We start from the raw sequence: 19073 nt of genomic DNA on the forward strand, positions 1-19073 counted from the left end.
GGCTTTTTAAGGAAAATGGGAGGTGGCAGTAAAAGATGGACCAGATAGGAAAATAAAAGCATTACCTGGAACCTCTTTTCAGCAGCAGATGGGAAAGAGAAAAGGATTACTTATACAATTTTGGCTAAAAGTTAGGTGCCAGTGAATTATTCATATAGATAACTATTGCTGACTTCCTGGTTTGTATATTTCTTTTTCAAGGGGACTATTCACTCCATAGACTATTTAAATCTATTATTTGTATAGAAAACTACCATTCACTTAAATGGGAATTATGAACACATGTTTGCATGAGAATACAATTCTTTGGAATAAATCTACTGGAAATAGAGAAAAAAAGCAGAAGCAGAAAAAAAAACCAACAAAACCCTCTGAACTATACCAAGTGTTCAGAGTCAGCAAACACAACACCTGAATAACTCAAAGAAAGGTTGTTCAGGTTTAACTTCTTGAAATAAGCTGATGGATGGAACAACTTGCTATTAAAGACAGATGTTCAAGTTTAGTCACAAAAATACATTCATTTAAACTAAAATAAAATTATCTCAGCTAACCAGAATATGTGGGGTAAGAGCATTACTGATATGTACTATTTTTTTCATGAGTACTTAATTCAGTTTATGTTGATTGAAGATAGGTTTCCTCAGTCCTGTATGATGGAATACTCCTATAATTTGGCTAGCTAAAAACCCTCATAATAATTAAATATTTTGGCTGGTACAGATTATTTCCTAATATCTGTAGTATGCATGGGAACTTTATATTAGCTTGATTAGCTGGTACACTTCCACTGGTTTGATAAGCTCTTTTTTTAAGAGCCACTGAACAACTTCACTAGGTGAACTTTAGTTAGTTTTTCTCACTTAGAAATTAAGCAAAATAATTTAGGGAATGATTTAGGGAAAAAAACACTGAAAATTAAGAACACAATGTTAACAACTCACCAATTTACAGACTGATTTTTCCCATACTGAAAACAATGGATTTTACTGGATGTCTTCTAATTAGTTTTAACTTTATTTTTCAGTGCAATACTGATGCACTATTTATTCATATAGGAAACAGCTAAACCTTTCCCACAATAAAATCTAAGTGTAGCTTGAACAGGTTTTGTAGTCAATAGCATGCAATTCTTCAATAGGAACGAAATTCAAATACCTCCAGATATTTTTCACAGTAAAACAGTAAAAAATTTTAACTGAAATTCCTCGTTGTTAAATTTTGAGATCTCTTGGTACAGACATTTGTCTGTAAGGTATATTAATCACAGCACTGCCCCTTTCACAGCCACAAACACCCAGCTTCAGAGAGCATAAGAACAGAGTAAGGATGGAGCATTATTCTCCAGAGGCATCTCCCATCCTCAGTGCTGTGCAGTTCAGGGAGTAGCAGAGTCAGAAGCATTTTCAAAATCAACCATGACAGACTTTTTTCTGAGTAATTTACCTAACATAAAAGCATACTAGGAAAGAACTCCTAGTAAAGGATAGAAACAGTTTTCAAATGTGTTTTGTGCTGCTGAGTATCCATAATGTTGTTACACAACCAAATTGGACACAGAGTACACATCTTTTCACATAAAAATATTACCTATAAATATTATTATTCAGAAATGGTAAATAATTCAAATTACCAACCTAAGTGCTGCCTCACAGCAGTGCTACTTTGTGTTTCCAGTAGAAGTTAAAATAAGCACTGCAATTTCAATGATATAGCGTGGTAATTTCACTGCTAGAGAATACTGTATCATTAGCAGAGCTGGCAGTTCACACTGCAAGCAATTGAATCTGAATGAAATCTGGAGTTCCAGTCATGGAGGCAGCTCAGTCTGTAGGTCTGAAGGGTGGCCTAACAGCCTAAGGATTTGTTGTGCTGCAAATTTAACAGCACGTTTTTGCGTGTACACATATTCTAAACAGAGCAGGGGCAGAAGTTCATAACCTAATGCAGGCACCTTCCCCAGAGACTGCTGTATGGGCACGAGGTGGACCCAGCAGCTCAGGTCCTCCAGCCGCACCGGTGCATTGGCAAAATGCTGCAGCCAAGGCAGGAATGCTCCCTGCAGCCCTGAAGCTCCATTAGCTCCATCATGGTGCTGCTCACAGAGCCCCCCTCAGGCACCTGTGCAATGTGCTCACTGCACTCTGTTCCATGCTGGACCTCCAAGTGTGTGCTGCAGACATCCACAAGCACCTGGGCAAGCTCTCTGGCTCAGACAGTGAAGTCAAGCTGTTCCTTAGTTCCAGGGTATTGAGGAAAGGAGGATGAGCTTTGATCACCTCCTCCTAGAACACTCTAGTGTTCACTCACATCAACTCAGAGTGAGAGCTGCACTTATGTTTTGTCCCTTAACCCTTAAAATGCTACTATTTAATAGTAAAGAGGTGAATCCCTCACTTCTGTTGCAAATTGTAACTATTTTTCCAAGCAGTTGAAGTTATTAAAATGCATTTAATCCTGGACTTCAAGTACATGAACTTACCTTACTACCCCCTGCCTTCATAGGAAGCAAAAATAGAGAGTAGTAAAAATAAAATAAAAATTAGTATCTATGACAGTAGGCTAAAGCATTTCTAAAACATTTACCAATCTTATACAGTATTAACATCAGAAATCAAAATACATACAGTAACCATAGTCTAGTTTTATTCTTCACCAAAAAAAAAAAAAAGTCTTTGAAGTTTTAGGGCCCCAAACTTTTCAACAATACAGGTAATGGAATTCTTTCATGATCTTTTTTTTGCATTCTGAATCACAATTTAATTACCTTACTACAGAATTAATTCTCTTAGTAATTTATCTGAAACTGAAAAACACTATTCACTCAGCTTCCAGACACAGCTTTTGAAAGAAACACAAGAGGCTTACAATTTCATTAAAAAGAAAAAAAAATATCTTTAATCAAAGTTTTCATGCCATGCACATTTTTTCTTTTTGATTTCCACATCAAATACATCTAATTAAAAAAGAGAAAGACAATTTTTCATAAATGCAAGACAGGGAACCACAGCTTTATACACAGGCATCCCACTGTCACCTACAGCAACACAACTTAAAAACAAAAGATGATATGAAACTCCCACCAAAGTCACACTGCATTTCCCAACAAGGGTATCACAGACCTGTCCAGCTTCACTGTGGAAAGAGGTGTGAGCATTGCCACAGAACTCCTCACATTTCTGCAAAACTTTCTACTCTCCAATTTCCCCAGATCCTTACACCCCCTTATACCCTGTTGTTTTCCTCACTTCCCCATCTTTAGTATTAGCATTCCCCAATTGCTCTATTAGGAATCCCCTTCCCTTTTCGTCACATATACTGTCCACATCAATTTGGTGGACAACAAACAACTTTCAGGGTCCCATGCTAGCTGCAGATTCTACCACAGATAATGTTCTAGAGGTTATAAATTCTTTCTCTTATTTTGCATCTACTTTTTTTTCTGGGTTTATTGTAGCCTAGTCCCCACTCTATTCTCTTCTAAAGCATACAATAGTGAACCGAGATATAAAACTAACACTGTAAAGCAACCAACTCCATTTTCCAAGATTAATTAACGAAAACTGTGGAACCACTGGGGATAGAATTTTTCAAAGAAAGGTAGAAGTTATGTGGAGACTGAAGCAATGCAAAGAGCAATTAGAGCTGAATTCATCAGAGCAGTTTGTTGGCAGAACCAAAAACTGGAGAGCTGTCCTTCACTAAAACAATCGGACAGGCTCATGCCTATAGTGCCATCACTAACTACCAGTCAGTATTTCAGTTTCAAAATATTATTAAACACCAGCAAATAACTCAATCCTCTCAAGGAACTCCTCAAACATAAAAATATGCATACATAGTCTTCTGTGCTCTCTGAAAATAAATACAGCCTACTCCTTTGGGTCCCCTTTCTTTTTTTCTTCAAATAAGTATTTAGATTCTTGTTATACATATACTTTTAAGTTAAGAATCATATATTCCAATATAATTTTGTTCTACTATTGTCTTTTCAGGTTGATTCCTTGACTAGAATTGTAATTTAGTAATTACCTTTCATCTAAGGTTGGCTCCTTTTGTTGCAGATGAGGCTTAATTCCAAACATTGGTCTGATGTTTGTTGATAAGGCTTTGATGGTGTAATTAATTTCATTTTCTCTTGTCACATCACTGTCATAACCTAAAAAAACCAAAGGGAAGAGCATAAAACCAAAATAAGGTACAAGAACAAAAAATTTAATTTAATTTGCGCAGATTTCAACAATGTACTAGACTACAAAAACAATTATAGCATGGATTATTAGTAACATAAATACACAATAGAAAGAAAGTAGCTGGGAACCATGAACATTGTTAATAAAAGACATTCAAAGAAAAAGAATTCCCCACAATATCTTTGTGGAAAAAAAAAATATTAATGATTCAAGGGACTTTAAAAGCTACCCCATTTCTTCTTGGTTTGCCTTAACTACAATCACTACCAAAGAACCTCTCTACCTGACACCTGCTCTTAAGACCTGTAAGATTCGGTGCCTGGTTGTTCTCAGATCCATGATCCATCCATTACCACGGAATTTATAGGTCTGCACAAGGTTCCTACACAATGTTTAGGGCCAGCAAGGCAGATCAAGATGATGTTTACTATAGTAAAATAAATATGTTGGAAAAGCTAAATTGTGACAGGGCTGTTACTTACTCTCAATGATTTTGTTTTTTTCAAAGATCAAGACTACGAAAGCCAACAATGTGATGGCGAATACTTCTTAACTCTAACTGAAATTAATAGGACCCGACCTAGAGAAACTTTTGGATTAGATAAAGATGGATAAAGATGTCAATGTCTTTTCTTGTAAATCTTCACACACTTCACTCTCTTTTGGAGTACTTTTGAATCCACAGCTTAAAAGGCTTCTGTGTAAAGCAGCAGAGCCTAGGGAAGATCATAGGGCTAAGATGCTCTAACAGGTCTCAAGCAGAGGCTGAACAGAAACTCTGAAGATTGCAATTTTTGACTAAGAAAGTTAAAGGATGACAAGTCCTCCTACAGGCAATTAAATTACTCTGTGTATTCTTCAGTACTTTTAAGAAGAAAGACAGAGATTAAAAATTCTTTTCCAATGAATGTTTAATATGTCTTTAATATTTAATATATTTCTTCGGTCATTTAGCCTGTTTTAGTGACAGCTGAAGTTAATTTATTACACAGAACTATTTAATGAGTAGCAGTGATAGTTTAAAAATTCTTGAACATTGAGGAATTGACAAGGAGGAAAAACCACACTTGGGAGAAGAGAAAACAACTCTGGAGGCTCATAGACCCTTGGAATTGTAACATGAAAAAGAAAACCTAAGTATGGAAAAACCAGCAGAAGTTAATGCTACAAAATAGAATTAACACTTTATAACTACTGATATTGTGACCTTAGATAGATACATAAAGATCAGTCTACTTCAGTGCCCTATGCTTCCATGTTATGGAAGCAGGTGCTACAACATCAAGATAAATATGATCTCACATTACACAGATTTCAATATAATTTCTTAAGAATTAGTGATCAAATTCCAACTGTGATGATTCTATTTTAAACTTAGATTTTGGGTAGCTATGTATAATTGATACTAAATATTTTTCATTTAGAAGATATCAAGAGTCTCTTTATGTACTCGGACTCAAAGCAGTAACTCAAACACTTCATGAACATTTTGTTCACAGCATTTTATCAGTCCTTTCCCCAAAACCAAATTTTATTTAACATTTTTGAAGAGTATTTGCTACTTAAGATAGAAACAATCCATTAATTATTTCTAAATTTTCAGTTTTCCATTAATAAAGTCTTCTTGAAATAGCACAATCCAGCTAGTTGTATACATTATTACTGACCTCCATCCTCTTCAGAATCTAGATCAGACTCCTCACTGTCACACTGCCTGCTGTCCCGATGTCCTTCCATCTCATAAGTCCACAGCATTAAGGAGGTGTCTGCTCCCCCAACAGTCACCAACAAACTGTCATCGTAGGTCCAACGCACATTTGTCACATGGGTGCTGTGAGCAACGTACCTCTTAAATTTTCCAAACTTTCCCTGAGAAGGGGAAAAAGAAGGCAAAGATCAAATTTACCCAGTCTGCTAGACAAAACTGAAATAAGTTCCCAGCACAATGACATCATCTTAACTTCTTTACAGTTCATGCTTCAGCTGTTTTGTATTTCATATGATTTTAACACAGGATTTGCCAAGTGCCCCTCCTATAGAAACTTCAGGAAATGTTAACTTTATCTTCATATCAAGCATGAAAGAGTTAGTCTATAAACTTATTCCAGCAATTAACAATGGATCACTTCTTCTAAGAGAGACAGTAATCTAAATGATTTGGAATAAAATTCACCTAGAATATTTTGAGTCAGTATTTGTGCACTGTTACCATCCCCAGCATGGAAACATTTCAAAATTTAAGACACATTTACCACCAAACATACAGGAAAACTAGAGGTACTTGAAGAGCAGTAAAAATACAATGTGCTTCTGGAATGGCTTTTCTATGATGTGTGATTCAATACTATTAAAGGTCTTCGTTTTAGAGAAAAGGTTACTAATATTGGACAGAATGAAGGCCCTTAAAATCATGAATGCAATGTAGGTGAAAAAGACATGTTCATTGTCTTCCAAAGCATTCTCCTTCTTTAAGTTTTTCCTGTTCATTTGCCACAGTCAGCAGCAGGACACTGCATGAGATGGCTTATCTGTCTGACCTGCAATGATCTTTCTCACTCATTGGAAGTTTAATGCACTGCAAACTGCAATGTAATACTAAATGCTTTATTTGATCAAAATGAGAAAAAAATAAAAGCGTTATTTTCTTCTGAGTGATGAATTTTCATAGTTTTGAAAAAGCAGATTTATTAATAAATACTTTCCATAAACAGCTGAAAATTACTTACTTTAGCAGGGTATCGAAACAGTTTCACAAATCCAAAATCATCTCCTGTGGCTAATACTTTACTATCACTAGTGAGGCATGAAGCAGTTACATCTGTGACTTCACCAATTATGGGCCAGATCCCTTCACAGCAAGAGCCCAAAACACTTGTCCATGATGCCCAGCCAATCTTTTCTACCTACAAAAACAACACATTCGAGACAGAGAATACTTCTTAGGCATTTTTCTTCCACATTCAATTTCAAGAAAAATTCCTTGCACTGAAAGATATATCACATCTAAAATATAGTGTTTTAATATATTAATCACTTATTTTTTTACCATTCAGAATTTCACTTGAGACCTGTAATTTTACCTCTATAAACTTTAAATTCCAAAATTTATAGAAGTATTTTGAAAATTTTTACCTTAGCCGTCCTTTCAGGCTAAAGATTACAAATTATGTTTTCCAACACTGCCTTTCAATACCTTGGAAAATATCATTTTTGCTCTCTGCCCGATGACAATGCTCTATATTTGAGAAAACAAAACAACCACAATATACTGCTCTTGCCTATATGTATTATGTAAACTGTACTACATTGTTATATAAAAAACATGAGGTTTTCCCAGCCATGAGGTTTTCTGCAGCAAGGTTAAGTAATCAGCAATAGGTTTTCAAAGGTGTTTAGGTACCAGAAGAGACACACAGAAGACTAGTGAGATTTTCATGACTAAATCAGCCAAATGTCTGTTAATAGAAGAGAAAAATGTAAAATCCCCTACATATTATATTATTTTAAAAGTTTAAAATTACAGCTGTATACATGATTCCCTCTTATGCAGTACAGATGGCTGCATCATAACTCTAATTTGCAAGCAAGTTAAGAAGGCAGTACAGTTCCTCACCTCCAAACTCGGGATAGTCTGCTTTTTCCCCCGAGGAGCTTCAAAAAACAGCTGCTCTTTAGCACCAGTGTTGACTTGCAAAAGTTTTCCTATAAAACATATGACATAGATATTGTATGTTAAAATAGAAGATTCCATTTTACAGAAGGAAAAAAAAAAGGATAGTTTGAATGTTTTATTGCTAACAGAATTGCATCAATTATTTGTTTCTATTGGAAAAACTGCATACATAAATAATGGATCTGGAAGAATGGGCTTCTAAAGAAATCTAAGTCCTTTGACCCCTTAAATTCACAACCCTTTCTCCTCTCTTTGAAAACTGTACTAATGCATCACTTTTCTCTCCTTATTATGGCTGTCCCACCAGATGGCAGACAAAATGTACTGTGTGTAAATCAAAGCTTGTTTATGATCACTGGCTCTTGATGCACGTGCTCTTGGGATGGAGAAGCACAGATGCTGCCTGGCCACCAGCTGACCCCAAGCAGGTGACTTCTTTACACCTTTAGACTACTTCATTTCTGAGGGAAAGTCTCACCAATGTTTCTCTTCCTTTTGTCTTCCAGTGTCCTCTTCCTTTTCAAAATCCTTAAAGGAAGCTAACTTACAACCCTCTTTCAAAATAAATCAGACTGTTTCAAAAGTTATTATGTAGAGGAATAAGAACATGAACAAATTGCACAATTGCACAGCCTTGCTTTTTAATGAAACAGGACTAAATTTAGTATTTTAATTAATCACATGTTAATACCCTGGAACACAGGAAATCCAGTTTTTCTGCTATGTGTGACAAGGATATGTATTCCCGAGCTGTAGATACAACCATGTTGTACAGTATATTATTAAAGGAGTAGAAACAGAATTATAGAATGTTTGGGATTGGAAAGGACCATCAAGTTCCACCCCTTTGCCACTAGACCAGGTTGCTAAGAGTCCCATCCAGCCTGGCTTTGACCACCTTCAGAGATGGGGCATCCACAAGCTCTCTGAGCAGCCATTTCCAGTGCCTCACCACACTTACAGTGAAGAATTTCTTCCTAGTATCTAATCTAAACATACCCTCCTTCAGCTTAAGGCCCTTCTGCCTTGTTCTATCACTAACTGCCCTTGTGAAGTCAAATGATAAACAGGAAAGATTTTTAAAAATCTAAACAAACCAATCTATAGAGACAAACCATTTTACTTCAAATTGCACAACTTCTAAATATGTATGTGGCAGTAAAAATCATGGGTTTAATATTCATTCAGAAGCTGTGAGAGCATACTCATAAGCTGAAGAATCAAATTTGCCAGTGTTACCACAAATCCATCCTATACATGTTCTTTATTAGTCTATAATGTAATCAATGAATGCTGCTTACCTCTTATGTCCCAGTCCATGTGTGTGATATAGCTGGAGGCTCCCTTGCAGATTCCTACTCTTTTACTGCTCATTACATTGTAAATATCTACAAAGTTGTCACAGGATGCCACAGCTAAGTACTTTCCAGCCCCTAAAATACATCAGTACAAACACAAAATATTTCCAAAAAATGTTAGTGCTCTTCGTATTAAACACAAGTAAATTCTGGAATCTAGCCATATGCAACTTTGAAGTCTTTGACATCAGCTTGCTAAGCTGATATTCTCTGACAAATTGATTTTCATATCACATAATCAGTATGAAACATAATGGTATCAGTACATTTTCAAACAATAAAAACCATTTGCTGAAATTTTAAGCATTCATGCTATTCAGAGAATGATAAGGTTTAGGGAACCAGAAAGTAATGTTTTAGGGGAATTGGTATCAGTAATTTGCATCAAATTTCTCCAACAGATGAGGATTTTAACTAAAGTGGGCTATGCACTTTGAGTTCCTAAAATATGAGCTATAATGTTGGGAAAAAAAACCTAGCCTCACTGAGAGTGCTAAGGAGGGAAAAATAAGAAAAAAAAAAAAGTTGTGAGTAACATCAGTGATGTGCCAAACTTATGCAAGTCATAAAGAGTAACCCTAGGTAGCTGCTGGATATGCACAATTTCAAACTGGCTGTTGTACTCAGGAGGTTGCTATAGGCAAATCTATTCCAGTAATCTCATCCTTAAACAAGCAACACAGGACGTCACACCATGGTCTTTCAAAATGTTAGTATTAGCTTTTCTGACCTATTTTTAACATCTAAAAGTACTACAAATCTTCATTGCTTTTATCTCTTAAATGCAATAAGTCTTACTTGAACAACCTTGGTATTACAATTTTCATTCAAAAAAGAAATCACTCACCAGGAGAAAATCTGATTTCTGAAATAACATCTTTCCTGTGCTGGAAAGAGACCAAATCTTCCAGGGTATCGGCATTAACTATCAAAAAACTTCCATCATTGAGACCAACAGCTAATGCTTTTCCATCAGGAGAAAAGCAGCAACATCTGCCTCCTATGAGAAATAAAGAAATTGCATTCAGATACATTTACAGTGCATTATCCTTCTTCCAGATCTATTTTTCCATTAGTAAAGGAAAGCTATTCTTATCCTAGAAAACTAGGATAGAGTAACTTTAAGAGCCTTCTGCTCTTTAAGTTACTCCTGACCTAGGCAGACATTTTTCTCACAGTCACTGGATCTGCCTTTTATCATTAACAAGTTTTATTTCAATTCCATTACTCAGTCTGCAGAAGCATACATCTTTTTCTGTACAGTACACAGGAACTTTTTAAAATTGCCAAAACATCTCAAAATGTGTCTCATCAGCAAATAGTCATAAGAGACTTTTTTTGCCAAAAGTACTCTTAAACATATTAAAAAATATCAGCTTTAAGACTTGAGCAGAGTTCACCAACTAGAAACTTTCTTGTTTAATCCCTGCTTACGTGAGCTTGTAACTCTTCTACATTTACTTTGTCAATCTAAATAATCTTCAATTAAGCTTCCCATTATGTTTGAATCAAACTGCATTGTTGAATGACAGACAGATAAAACCTACTGTATTCCTTTTCTAGTAAAGCATACACAGAATTAGAAGCTTGTCAGGGCCAGTCTCATCTAATCCTGAAAAAATCACCTTATATGATGTCACTTAAAACAGATTTTCCATCTGGCAAAATTGATTTATTTATACCCTAAACAACAATACAACTTTTATGATTTCTCTTTTCTTGACATTCCAAATCCTTCAGATAGTCACAAAGAAAATTTCAACATTTCTTCTAAGATTTCTTCCAAAAATTTCTAGATTCAAAGTCTCAAAAAAGCCTTGGAATATTATAAGCAACATAGCATTTATGTAATTGATTTGACTTTTATTGTTAATTCACTGGCTTAAATAAATTACAATTGCAAATAATCTTCCGAACAGCACTACACAGATTTTTTTTGGTGCAGATTCATTAGCTTAAGGGCTACATAACTCGTGAACATAGCATTAACAAAATAATTTGAGCAAAGAAAGGAATTTATTCTGCTCTCAAGTCCTGCTTTCAAAAAATTCATAATGCTTGTAAATGTCAATTGCATCAGTAAATATTTTTTCATACTAAGCATCTTACCCTTTTTCAATTTGCGAACAGCTAACATACAATGGCTAGGAGATAAATCCCATATTCTTAAGGTTTTGTCATCACTTACAGTGGCACAAATAGGTAAATGAGGATGAGTAGCTAGACCCCAAACTTCCCCCTCCATGTGACCCTGAAAAAACACAATGAATTTGATTTCTTTTTACTTTAAACTGAAATATGAAATAATACATTAATGAAAGTAAAAGAAAAAAGAGAGAATATGCATTATATAGAGGATAAAAAATATCTGAATAAAACCACAGAACACCTGAAAAAATTCCCTCTGCTACTTGTGCAAAATTACAGCAATTTGTACTACAGAAAGCTTCTGCAAAATAATCCTCACGCACATGTCTGTCAGTGGCATGGACAGTGGGGCTGAGGGCACCCTCAGCAAGTTTGCAGATGGCACTACACTGAGTGGTGTGCCCAACAGGCTGGAGGGAGGGCATCCCACCCAGAGGGGCCTGGGCAGGCCTGGCAGGGGGACCCGTGTGACAAAGATCAACAAGGCCAAGTGCAAGGTCCTGCATGAGGGTCAGGGCAATCCCAAGCACAAACACAGGCTGGGCAGAGAATGGACTTAGAGCAGCCCTGATGAGAACTTTGAGGTTTTGGTGGACAATAAACTGGATATGAGCTGGCACTGTGCACCTGCAACCCAGAAAGAAAACTGGATCCTGGGCTGCATCAAAAGAAACGTGAGCAGCAGCTCAAGGGAGGTGATTCTGCCCCTCTATTGCACTCTGGTCAGACTCCAGTACTGTGTCTGTCTCTGGAGTCCTCAGCACGGGAGAACAGGACCTGCTGGAATGGGTCCAGAAGAGGGCCACAGAAAGGGTGAAAGGGCTGGAGCACCTCTCCTATGAAGTCAGGCTGAGACAGGAGGGGCGGATCAGTCTGGAGAAGAGAAGAGAGGTCTGGTTGCCGCCTCTTAAAGGCGGCTGGTGAGAAATATGGGGACAGTTTTTAGCAAGGCTTATAGTGACAGTACAAGGGGTAATGGGTTTAAAGTAGAAGAGGGTAGATTCAGACTAGATAGAAGACATTTTTATGACAAGGACAGTAAAACTGGGAGAGCTTGCCTAGAGATGCTGCAGATGCCCCATCCCCAGAAACATCCCAGGTCAGATCTCATGGGCCTCTGAACAATCTCATCTATTTGAAGATGTCCTTGCTTACTGCAGGGATTTTTGACAAGATGACCTTTAAAGGTCCCTTCCAACCCAAAGCATTCTGTGAACTGGGTTTTTTCTTTTCCTTAGGTTCTAATATTTTCTTTTTAAAAATACAGTTCTTTATGTATTGCATTGGCCACCCAGAAAGGAGAGAGTCCAGAGATTTTTACTTAACTATGAAAGAAAATACTATGTTGATGCAATGTAAAAATCTGTTTAGTAGTCAAGCTTTAAAACATGCAGTTGTTTGGTATGGCAATGTTTTTTTTACATAATTACAAGTAAAATCTCAAACCAAACGACAAGGAGACAACTTTTATTTAGTACTCCAGAGAAGTTAATAACAAATTTGGAGGAGGATCCACTATTTCAGACACTTTTCTTATTTTTTCAAAACAGATCTATGATCTTGGTCTGGTTGGAAGGATAAACACATTGAACAAACAAGTAATGCAATTCTATGTTCTATCTTGCCCATTAAGGAGTCATAAGGGTCCAGTGTAACTAAAAGTGATAGTAACTCACTAACTTCATCAGTAGTTAAAGTGCTTCTTACTGCACAAGTCTTTACTTGAGAAATAAAATCATGTTAGCGGCATGACATATTTGACTGCTATTTAACACATACCTGAACCAGCAGAGTTATTGGTCCACTTTTATCCACCTCCAATATTTCACCATTCTTTGTGCCCACTAGAATATGACCATGTCCTAATGATATGGCACGTATAGAAGGATTATCTTCTAAGAGGAGACCTAGAACATGAAAATGTTAGAAGATAGGATTCTCAAGTATGCCTTAAAGAGGATTTTTCACACTTATGCACATTACATTCTCACTGTAGGAAAATCTACTCTCTTACTGTAGAAAACATTCCTGCACAAAACAACATGTCTGGATTCATCTGTGAGGAATCAGCAATACATCAAGAAGTTTAATAGGCCTGACTCTGTGCATGTTAGTTATCAACTATAGCACTATATTGCTACCAATGGTACCTCCAATTCCAGCTTCTTGTAAGCAAGCTATGAGAATGAGACACTCTGGAGTACAATGTTTTCATTAATGAGTATTTACATTCATCATGTTTGAAAATCAAATCATCTACTTTAGAACACAGCAAATATAATTTTAAGGGAAGGAGAAGGAAGAGAAAAAACTATCCTGAATGAAAACACAGGGAACTGAACATTAGCATTAAGACCAAGAATAAATGGCAGAAACAGGAAAAATAGGAATGAAAATGTTCTTTAATTATTTCAAAAGACATATGCAATTACAGAACATTAACTATTAATACCTTACAAAACTAACCACAATTCTGAATTCATTCCTATCTCCAAAACAAAAAAGATCAGGTAAGATACTTCATGATCAGAAATAAAAGAGGCTTTTTGCTTACCACTTTAATAAAAACAAAACAAAGCAAGAAACACCAGGATGATAAGAAACTTACAGCTGTATCAATTAATTTAGGCTAATAGTAAACTAAATATTATGACCTGCGCCCATCAAATGTGCAAACAGACTCTACAACACACAACTTTAGTCCCAACAGAAAAAATACTTATTTAGAATCAATAAAGCTTAAAAAAATTTATTTTGGTATTCATTATGTCAAATGTGGATTCCCTCTTAATGTGGAAAGCAATGTCACAAAGATTTCTAAAGAAAGTGCTTTAAAAATAGAACTAAACATAGGATAAAGTCTGCGTTACCTTTGGATCCAGGAGCCAGAGCAGCCCTTTTGATGGCATAGGTTTTGAGACAACGTTCAAAGGTATCATCCCAGAGAGCTACCACCCCGTCCTTTCCTCCAGTGACAAATCCCTGGGGGAAAAGAAATAAAGATCACTAGTTATACTTGATTATTATCTTTCCTTATTTTTTCAGTGATTTCTGCCAATACTGGAAATGGACTATATACAACACTAATGCACAGAGCTACAGATGCTAGAGATGAAAAGAACAGGAGCAACGGAATGAGTGATTTCTCCTCCTGATGAAGGCAGCATAGTTCTGTACAGTGCATGTACACGGGCTGGATGTAGAAGTTCTAACCTGTCTGCTTCTACCATTCTAGAAAAACAAGAACCAACATATTATAGTTTTTCCTTGATATTTAGCCTCCATATTCCTTTGGCATTTCTTCTCATTACTCAAAACAAGACTTAGTACTGCAAAAATTTGATTAGTACTTATATTTTTGAAATCAATGTGCCATTCTGTCTTTAAAAATTATATACAGGTATTTAAAGAAGCAGCAGGTATGGTTAATACTGAAATCATTAGTTCTCTCCTTTGGAGCACTCAGTTCTTGTGGTGTGAATAACACATGTTGTCCAAAGCTACTGAAATGCAAATATTGGGAGGTGGAGTGACTTGATCTAACACAGCAAAACACCAACATACACATAACATTAAAGACAAAAGTAATCTAACTGGAACACTCATCCATATTTAAGCACATGCTTAAAAGCTTTCTTGGGCTAAAAAGAAGCCAAGAATCTGGAGAAAGTACTTAATGATTTACAGATGGAATTTATCTATTGGTAGACAGTAATTACACTACAAAATAGTACAAGTATGATCTTCCTCTCTCATAAGCTCACATATTCCATTGAACATACTGATGCTTAAATCAATTCCTGTTATTTCCTTAGTAAGAGGTTATGAAAATTACTGAATAAGATGTCACTGACCACAAGGGTTTGAGAAACAGCATGCTACATAAGAAGAATAAGAGACTGCATAAACACTATTTTGCACTAATGCATAAAACACTATTTTGAATCTGGACCACACAAGGCTTTTCTGTAATGAAAAGAAGGACATGGATTCCTGGGTCTGGGAAAGGTTTAGCTTTATCATAGACTTTTTTGTCCAGACATAAAAAAAGCAATGAGCAGTTTATTTACTTTTTCCAATGCGTGCATGCTGAACACAGGACCATCATGTGCTTTGACAGTTTTTATGAGAAACACATCTCTCCAAATACACACATCCCCCGTGGAGGTTCCAGAGAACGCCATCTCTTCTGTCCAGCCATACACTGCACACATCATTGTGTCAGTTCTTCCCAACGCACCTATGCAGCCTTTTCTCCCAATTAGTCCTCCTCCTGGTTCAGACCAAAAACAAGTCATTAGACATCTGCTTGGAACTATAGCACCAGAACTATATAACCATTCCCAGAGCAACAAGTCCTTTTCTTTTAGTCCATTCATGCTCCCAAAAAAAATGAGTTTGAGAAGGGATCTCACAAAACAAATTTTATTACTTGTCAATTGTCACTGCAATGAAAACCAAAATCAAACAAACAAACAAAAAAAACCCCCAAAACCAAACAAACAAAAAACCAAAACCCAAAAGACCCAACCTTACTTTTAACTTAGCTACTTTTTTTTCTTCAAAATAATAATCTCCAAGCTTTTATCATAGTTAAGATTTCTTTTTGAAAACTTCATTGTGGCTCTTTTAGTAAATATTCTGAGACACTTTTTTCTTTATATAGATAGCAAGCTCAATTTTGAAAATTAATAATTTACATAGACATCAACACTTTGCTCTCAGGCCATCTTGGTTAATTTCTGTTGGAGCTAGAACTGAGAAAAACAGTTTAATTATTTCATCATACAGTTTTCTCTACACAATTAATCTTTATCAGGACTCATGTGAGTGCAAGTACATAAATTCTGCATGAATAATTAGAATAATTCTTAGCAGATAAGCTAGTCTTCTGTAGCACGTGTCTTTATATATGAATTGAGGTGTGAAACAATCACATTCCCACAAGTATCAGGAAATGGGTTTTTCACTGTTCAAAATTTCTCAAGCAGAATTAACCTTTCTTTTTTAATTCTCAAGATCAATAGAGATGTCTAGACAAAGAGCTCTCAACTGGCAGATGTGTCCTCTTCAAGTACTTTGTCAGAATTTTGTACGTGAATTTTTTATAACTTTAATATTATTTATACTTAATATTATTTATACCTTTTTACAGTGTATGTGCTGTAAAGATTCTTCTTCCAAAAACTGTTCTATGATTTTAGAGCAGCACTGTAAAATTTTCATATTATTACTAGATATAAAAACAGACAGTAGAAAATGCAGAGTCTTTTCTTCTTATGCAGCTCTAGCTCCATGGCAGATTGATCTTAAAAAGAATTTCCACTACTGCCATAGTACCAATTAACATGATTACTGCTAGGGCAGCACTAACTAAAAGATAGACAAATAAAACATTTCCTTTCATGCACAAAACATACAGTATGAGATGCAATATTTATACTGTCAGTAACAGCATATGCTCTAATTCTGAAGAGTGTTCTTACCTGCTCTCCGCCAGAATTTCATGTGTTTAATTCCAACTGTAATCAATTTATCAGGCATGTAAGGATTAATCTTAACAACAAAAATCTTATCTTTGCTTCCCCTGAAACGCAAAGTAAAATCATTTAAATACAAGTGTAACTCTTCATATTTTCAAATAGGGTTGGGAGGGGTTTTTTGTTTGATTTTTATGTATACCTGCTCTATCTTGCTAACATTTACTTTCAGATCATTACTAATAGTTTATAACGAGGAAGTAGAAAACTAAAGAAGAAACATACTGAGTCCTGTTCTCTTTTCATTGCTTTTCAGTTTCCAAGGCAGGTGAGTAAGTATGTTACTTTAAAGAGGCACAAGGAGGCATTTTCTTTGCAAAAGAAAATGTATTTGCATTAAGTTTGGGTATATGGCATTTAGATCTTTGAGAGCTCATAATGACACTTAAAGGAGTAAAGTCAAAAATCTTGTTTTAGGTTTGCTTATCTTGAAAACAAACTGCCATTGTCATTCACCATTTAGCTGATTTTTCTGGTTCTGTTAAAAAAAAATTTATGCTGCTATTACATCTTTGATGGAAATTAAAGTTGGTTCTAAAAACATTAAAACCCCTTGAAATTTACATTTCTTACTATGCTTCTATAAAACTAATCCTTTGCTTCAGTCCTACAGTTTGAAAAACAGCTTTCAACTATGTTTGCCATCTATGCAAAGCAAGGTTTATAGATTGTTTTTCTTTACTTAAAATGCAGAAGAGGCCCCAGTCCCTAATTTTTGCTCCTGGTGCAAAAGTGGCAATAATTTTTTATTTCCTTTCAGACCACTAGATGAACTACTGGCTGAATGCATGAAACTTTCTTTCCGAACTCACAGTCATCTTTAAAGTACAGATGCTGCTCTCAAAAATTCTAATCAATCCTTTTGTGTGGGTGGAAGAAATGAAAAAAAAAATTAGGTGAAAGGCAGACAAATGTCTCCAGAGAAGCCAAGCTGCCTGGGCTTTTGACAAGGGAACAGAGTACCCTTCTTTATGTACATCATCTATTCAGAATCTTCTTTCTTTAGTGGATATGAAATTCAACATATGTTTAAAAATAAAATGAGAGTCAATTAAATTAAAAAGCAATAATGGATGAAAGGGAAGCTGACACTTTTTAAACTGTACTGCAGAGAGTAATAAATCTTTTTATAATCTACCTAGAAAAATTTTTAGAGTATAAGCACTGAATCCAGACAGAATGGGACAAAACCCACTCACACTACTGCTCTATTTAAAGCAATAGATCCTTAGGGAAAAAATATAGTAAAAGGTTTAAATAACAGTACACAAAATTAGAAATAGGATTCTATCTTGTAGATTAAAACAATTTATTAAACATATATTAAATAATCTGTGCAGACACAAAGAAACTTTTGAAATATTTAACCTTTGGATGTTACTTAGACTGATTTTCTGCTCAAAGCAGAGCTGACTTCAAAGTTAGATTAGGCTGGTCAGGACTCAGAAAGGAAAAGGAAAGAACCCTGAAGAAAAAAGAACTCTGCAAAACAACTGTAAATGACTATTCCAAGAAAGATGTGACCTCTGATGAAATAGATCTGAACATACCATATATCACCATCTTTAAGAAGGCAAACACAAGACATAGAGTTCCAAAGAAAATATTTCAGAACACAGCAACGTCTTCTATGCCATCTTCCTTCACCAGTTGAGCAGTCACTGTAATAGTTCTTGTTGACTATCAGACCTTGATTTACTTCTTCCACAAAAAGTTTTAATATTACATAAACATTATTGCCTGCATCATTTATGTAACAGAAATGCTAATTTATTACAGAACTCTTATTTTTTTAATAAATATATTTTTCTTACTGAAATTTGACAGTAAATCTAGATACAGATTTTAAAACATAGTTAAATTCCTACCTCACTGCTGAAAGCTTTTCTCCTTTCTTCCAATCCCAGAGTACAATAGTGTGATTATCATCTATTCCAACAGAAGCCAATCGTTTCCCATCCGCTAGAATAATAAATTTATTATTAAGAGAGTAGATAGATAACTATGTTGCAATAATAAGAAACCATATTAAAATATTATAACTTCACAAATATAGTAAGAATTTAAAAACAAGCATATGATGCTTTTAGAGGCATGTTTTTTCATCTGTTTTCTTTTAAACTTGGATGAAGTGTAGCACTTTAAATTACCCTGTCTCAAA

At 35.4% G+C, this 19073-nt stretch overlaps 1 protein-coding gene across 8 annotated transcripts in view; it reads right to left on the reverse strand.

Moving 5' to 3' along the window:
• Positions 1-19073, reverse strand: part of EML5 (EMAP like 5) — a 97332-nt gene that overhangs the window by 26583 nt on the left and 51676 nt on the right. For 3 of the 8 annotated variants that reach the window (XM_038137185.1, XM_038137184.1, XM_038137187.1), the window contains exons 16-29: positions 18781-18874; positions 16859-16959; positions 15443-15645; positions 14243-14354; positions 13152-13279; positions 11334-11475; positions 10072-10224; positions 9168-9299; positions 7807-7895; positions 6920-7096; positions 5861-6062; positions 4033-4159; positions 2483-2497; positions 66-74 (exon numbers count right to left, since the gene is read on the reverse strand). In XM_038137185.1, coding sequence (XP_037993113.1) covers positions 66-74; positions 2483-2497; positions 4033-4159; positions 5861-6062; positions 6920-7096; positions 7807-7895; positions 9168-9299; positions 10072-10224; positions 11334-11475; positions 13152-13279; positions 14243-14354; positions 15443-15645; positions 16859-16959; positions 18781-18874 — 1684 coding nt within the window. Of the gene's footprint in view, positions 1-65; positions 2498-4032; positions 4160-5860; positions 6063-6919; positions 7097-7806; positions 7896-9167; positions 9300-10071; positions 10225-11333; positions 11476-13151; positions 13280-14242; positions 14355-15442; positions 15646-16858; positions 16960-18780; positions 18875-19073 lie in introns of those variants that run through there. The other 5 variants (XM_038137188.1, XM_038137189.1, XM_038137190.1 and 2 more) reach the window with 4 other exon arrangements.

This window comes from Motacilla alba, chromosome 5, assembly GCF_015832195.1.
Source record: "Motacilla alba alba isolate MOTALB_02 chromosome 5, Motacilla_alba_V1.0_pri, whole genome shotgun sequence".
Taxonomy (NCBI): Eukaryota; Metazoa; Chordata; class Aves; order Passeriformes; family Motacillidae; genus Motacilla; species Motacilla alba.